This window comes from Cetorhinus maximus, chromosome 9 (genome assembly GCF_964194155.1).
Source record: "Cetorhinus maximus chromosome 9, sCetMax3.hap1.1, whole genome shotgun sequence".
NCBI lineage: Eukaryota > Metazoa > Chordata > Chondrichthyes > Lamniformes > Cetorhinidae > Cetorhinus > Cetorhinus maximus.
In genome coordinates, this window is record NC_135887.1 from 51,618,722 (window position 1) to 51,624,721 (window position 6,000).

At 50.2% G+C, this 6,000-nt stretch overlaps 1 protein-coding gene across 1 annotated transcript; it reads left to right on the top strand.

The window, feature by feature from the left end:
- The first annotated feature begins 1,845 nt into the window (after nt 1-1,845).
- On the top strand, nt 1,846-4,591 carry prmt6 (protein arginine methyltransferase 6). The gene has a single exon (XM_078548259.1). The coding sequence runs from the start codon at nt 1,846-1,848 to the stop codon at nt 3,400-3,402; it is 1,557 nt and encodes a 518-aa protein (XP_078404385.1). The 3' UTR covers nt 3,403-4,591.
- Nucleotides 4,592-6,000: the final 1,409 nt, after the last annotated feature.

Here is a 6,000-nt window from a genome sequence, read left to right on the forward strand (position 1 = left end):
ATCAGGATGTCCAAAAGTACTCTACAGTCAATGAAGTAGTTTTGCAGTGGAATCGCTGTAACATTGTAATGTAGGAAATGCTGCAGCCATCTTACACACAGCAAAGTCCCTGTGTGAAATGAAAGATGACCATCTGTTCTTTACAATGTTGGTTGAAGGGTAAATATTGGCCAGGACACAGCAGAACACGCCCTTCCTCTTCTTCTAAATATTCTAAAGGGATCTTTTACATCCACTGAGAGGGCTGATGGGGTGTCAATTCAAAGCCTTATCTGATGGTTGGTAACACCAATAGATAGTACTGAGGAAATGCTGCACAAAGTGTCAGCCTAGATGTTGTGCTCAAGTCTCTGGGCTGGAAGTTGAACCTTCTGGCTCAGAAGTGAGAGTGCTATCATTGATCCATGGCTAAGGTGCAGACATTTGGCTTGTAATAAAGTCCTCACGTGTATGGCTTAAAATCTGAGTTTAAAAGGTTAGCTTGTGCGGAGGGAAATATATTTCCAAGTATACAATTATTTGAGACATGTGATAGGTTTAGCATCATTAGGAGGAAAAGGTGACTTTGGACATATGATCCCCAAGTAGCCCACCACTGAGGTTTTCCTTATGTCACATTTCAATGTTGTAGACTGATTTGTAATTCATCAACAACTCCATTATCCTGAGACTACCAGGATGGTAGAAGGTGAACCTGGTGGATCAAGGTTGCTTTGGCCTTTTAGTCCCTATGTAACTGCCAGCTTGGGGAAAGCTGGCCCGCTGCCGGTGAAACCTGGTCCACCGCTGGACGCCGGTGAAAGCTAGCCCATTGCCAAATGCCAGTGAAAGCTGACCCACTGCCAGACCCCAGTGAAATCTGGCCTGCTGCCAAATGCCAGTGAAAGCTGGCCTGCTGCCAAATGCCAGTGAAAGCTGGCCCAATGCTAAATGCCAGAGAAAGCTGGTCCAATGCTGAATGCCAGTAAAAGCTGGGCTGGACACTGGCGAAAGCTGGCCCAATGCTGAACGCCAGTAAAAGCTGGCCCAATGCTGAATGCCAGTAAAAGCTGGGCTGGACACTGGCGAAAGCTGGCTCAATGCTGAATGCCAGCGAAAGCTGGCCCAATGCTGAATGCCAGCGAAAGCTGGCCCAATGCTGAATGCCAGCGAAAGCTGGCCCAATGCTGAATGCCAGCAAAAGCTGGCCCAATGCTGAATGCCAGTAAAAGCTGGGCTGGACACTGGCGAAAGCTGGCCCAATGCTGAATGCCAGTAAAAACTGGCCCAATGCTGAATGCCAGTAAAAGCTGACTGGGCACTGGTGAAAGCTGGCCCAATGCTGAATGCCAGTGGAAGCTGACTGGGCACTGGTGAAAGCTGGCCCAATGCTGAATGCCAGTGAAAGCTGCCTGGACACTGGTGAAAGCTGGCCCAATGCTGAATGCCAGTGAAAGCTGACTGGGCACTGGTGAAAGCTGGCCCAATGCTGAATGCCAGTGAAAGCTGGCTGGGCACTGGTGAAAGCTGGCCCAATGCTGAATGCCAGTGAAAGCTGGCTGGACACTGGTGAAAGTTGGTCCAATGCTGAATGCCAGTAAAAGCTGACTGGGCACTGGTGAAAGCTGGCCCAATGCTGAATGCCAGTGTCCTGCAGTATGGCAGCAGCTGGCACTGAAGGGGAATGTCAGGCTGTGGCTGAGTGAGAGAATCCCAGGGGGTGGGGGCAGGGCTGCACCCTGGCAGCGAGGGGGCAGCTCTGGGCTGAGGCACAGCGGGATCAGACTCCAGCTTCCCAGGCAGCACAGGGCAGGCCGAGGATCCGGCACCGAGAACCACCATGAGCGCCGAGCCCTGCATTCAGTGATGGAGCCGGCTCCGCATCAGGTGAAGAGGCCGCGGCTGGAGGCCCGGGAGAGGCCGGGGCCCGGGGACGAGGCCTGGGAGAGGCCGGGGACCGGGGAGAGGCCGGGGGCCGGGGCCGAGGCCTGGGAGAGGCCGGGAGCGGGGGCCCGGGCCGAGGCTCGGGAGAGGCCGGGGGCCGGCGCCGAGGCTCGGGAGAGGCCGAGGGCCGGAGCCCGGCCGGGGCCCGGGACCCGGGAGAGGCCGGGGGCTGAGGCCGAGGACCGGGAGAGGCCGGGGGCCGAGGCCCGGGACCGCCAAGACGGCGCTTATTTCCACTCGTACTCGGATGTGTCGATCCATGAGGAGATGATCGCGGACTCGGCCCGGACCGGCTGTTACCGCCGGGCTCTGCAGCGGGGCTGCGGGCGGAGGGAGGCGGCTAGGCCCGGGCCGCAGCCTGGGCCTGGAGTTGGCCTGCTGCGGGGCCGGACGGTGCTGGACGTGGGCGCGGGCACGGGGATCCTCAGCGTCTTCTGCGCGCAGGCTGGAGCGGCGCGCGTGTACGCGGCGGAGGCGAGCGCGGTGATGGCGGAGCGCGCACTGGAGGTAGTCGAAGCCAATGGGCTGAGTGGCCGCATCGTGGTGCTGAGGGGCCGGGTGGAGGAGGCCAGGCTGCCCGAGAAGGTGGACGCCATCGTCAGCGAGTGGATGGGCTATGGCCTCATGTACGAGTCGATGCTCCGCAGTGTGCTCCACGCCCGGGACCGCTGGCTCAAACCGGGCGGCCTGCTCTTCCCCTGCCGGGCCGAGCTCTTCATCGCCCCGGTCAGCGACCCAGCCCTGCAGGAACGCCTGTCCTTCTGGGCCGGGGTCAAGGAGCAGCACGGAGTGGACATGGCCTGTATGGCCACCTTTGCCCGCCGCTGCCTCATGAACGACGAGATGGCGGTGGGCGCCCTGCACGGCGAGGACGTCCTGGCCCGGCCCTTCATGTTCGCCACCATCGACCTCTACACGGTCACTGAGCAACAGCTCGGGGGGCTGGGCGGCCTCTTCACCACCTCTTCATTCGGCATCGCCACCATGCACGCCTTCGCCATCTGGTTTTCCGTTATCTTCCCCACCTCTGCCTGCCCAGACGGTGCCGATGACAAGCATGCAACCAGTTCCAATGACAATGGGCCTCATGTATCCACTGCCTTTGCTTCCCATATGGTCAGTGCTCGCACTGCCAATGCCACTGGCAACATCCACTGTGCAGTCACAACCAATGGTGAAAACCCCCACTCATTTAATCCCAATGCTGATGACCGCGTGGCATTTGATGCTGATGAACTTGAACCCGTTGTCTTGTCCACTTCACCCTTTGCAGAGGAAACACATTGGAAACAGTCCTTGCTTTATCTGGACGAACCTGTCCAAGTATTCCAGGACACTGTGATAAAAGGAAAAATAACGTTAACTCCAGCAGAAGATAACCCACGACATCTCCGGGTAGCCTTGATTTACGAGATTGGAGATAGTGGGAAGCAAACAAAAATATTCAAAATGGGGGAGGATTTCTCCTCTTTTGAATGAAAAGACTCTATTGGTGCCTGCGCACATGTGGATTCTTCAGTGCCTGAACATTTCCACTGGACACTTTTTCACTGTTTGGTTTCCAGTTGTTTTCCAAACCGATTGCACTGACTCAGTTGCCCTTTGAAAGATTCATTGTGAGAAAACTGCCTTAACTCAATAAATCCATCCAGACAGCTAAGGAAGGAATAGTCAAGTAAAAAAACTTAGAACTCTGAAGTATCATTGATTTGCTGGATTGGAGATTATGGGACAAAAACAAAATAATTCAGAATGAAGGAAGGATTCCTGCTTTTGAATGAGTTGCTGTTCATGTATGTGTATTTTTGTTAATTTGATAATTTAATGGATAAGCTTGTTTTGGTTTGCCACTCCAGTGTATCCCATATTTTGATCTGTGTGAATTCTTGCGCTAGTTTCCTATTGCTTCTCACAGTAAATTGCTAGTTGCTTAAAGCTCAGAGGTGTGCTCAGCGCAAAGTAAATTGACTCTTGGTTGAAACAGATTCTGGTGACATTCATACAGACCAAGAGGTAACCAATTTTAATTCCTGTTCAGTGCTGCTTTAGCTGATCAATGTCAGCGTGTTGGCCTCAGTATCTTTGTGAAGGGAAAAATTAGCCATGTTTTATCTGAAATTAGGAAAGACAAGTCACTGTTTTGCAAGATCCTAAGTCAGTTGTGTCACAGGGTTTTTAATTGAAACATCAACTTTTATTTTTGAATGCTGACTGACTTGTGTGTTTGCAGTTTCTTTACTGATTCATTACCATGTACCACTGTGACATTCTAGCTTAGCCTGCAATTGATTTGAATAAAAATCAATAGATTTTCAATTAATTACAGTTTTAAGCTTCTCATAACTTATGAACCTTCTCTATGCTTTTTTGATCTAGCTTCTGAACAGCATATAAAATAATATAAAACCTCTCCGCTGCATGTGCTGTGAATGTGCTCTGATGGCAGTGATTCATGAATCAAGGTCTAAACCCTCAATAGTAATGCTGTTACAGAGTCAACTTACCATATCCAGCAGTATGTGTAGTTGTTGATGTATAAAGCAGGTCAAAGCAGTATGTGTCACTGCTAGTGTTTTGCATTGTACCAAATTCAATTGTAATTTGCATTTATTTGAATTCTTTGAATGAACACATACTATTTATTTATAAAGCATCAGAAGTTACTGTTTATTTTTCTTAATGGGTATTTGCTTAATTGTGTCTGCATTTTTATATTATGTATCACATAGAAGGTCCGAAGCACTATTTAAAGACAGGCAAGAATTTTCTACACCCCACCTAGTGTTCCTCCTTGGAACAATAATATTTTTAAAAATTCATTCATCTCACTTTCTGTGTATGGGAACTGCTGTACATAAATTGGCTGCTTTGTTTGCCTAAATACAGTGACTACACTTTAAAAGTAATTCTTCAAATGGCAATATTGGCTCAGCGGTAGCACTCTAGCCTCTGTGAGAGATGGTTGTCAGTTTAAGCACCATTCCAGAGACTTGAGCACATAATTTAGGCTGACACTTCAGTGCTGCACTGTCCATTATTCCTTAAACAGCATCACTAAACACAGATGACCCAGCCGTTTATCTCTTTGCTATCTGTGGGACCTTGCTGTACGTAAATTGGCCACTGCATTTTCCTACATAGCAACAGTGATTATGTTTCAAAAGTACTTCATCAGCTGAAAAGCACTTTGAACTCCATACCATTCTGGTCAGCACATTACAGGAAAGATGTGACTGCACTAGAGAGGGTGCAGAGGAGATTTACGAGGATGTTGCCAGGACTGGAAAATATTTGCAATGAGGAACAATTGGGTAGGCTGGGGTCGTTTTCCTTCAAACAGAGGATGCTGAGGGGTGACTTAATTGGGGTGCATAAAATTATGAGGTAAATAGGGATGACCTATTTAGCAGAGGGTCAAAAACTAGGGGCCATAGATTTAAAGTAATTAGTAGAAGGATTAGACGGGAAATGAGGAAACATTTTTTCACCCAGAGTATGGTTGCGACCTGGAACTCACTAGAAGAAAGGGTGGTAGAGACAGAGGGCGGAACTTTCCGTGCCCGTTGGTGTCGGGCATGTTCAGCATTGTGAGCAGAAAATGGCGAGAAGGTCAAAAATCGATTTCACAGCGTCGTGAAACCAGTTTGCAATCGTCCACTCTGCCCATAAATGGCAGACCACGTTTCCTGCCATCGTACATTGGGAACCTCATTGTAATACGTCTGCATATCATTATAAGGCCAGCTGCCAGAATCATTCCCCACCTACCCTGCTGGATCGTCCGCACACATCGGCAGGAAAACACACCAGTGCAGAACACATCTTGACAAGTGTGACATGCAAAAGTCTGGACTTACTGCCAGGGCCTTGCTCACATCGCGGACATCCGAGGAGCAGAAGATGCCAGAGCCTGACAGCAATGGCACACTGGAGGAATGTCAATGGCATGCTGGGTGGATTCTCATGGACATGGCTCCACTGCAAAGTATCCCATGGAAGGCAGAAAGTCACCATTGAGGGTCTGCTCACAACAGATGATGCTCAAGAATATGGAGAGGAAGGTCCAGCTGTGTTTGG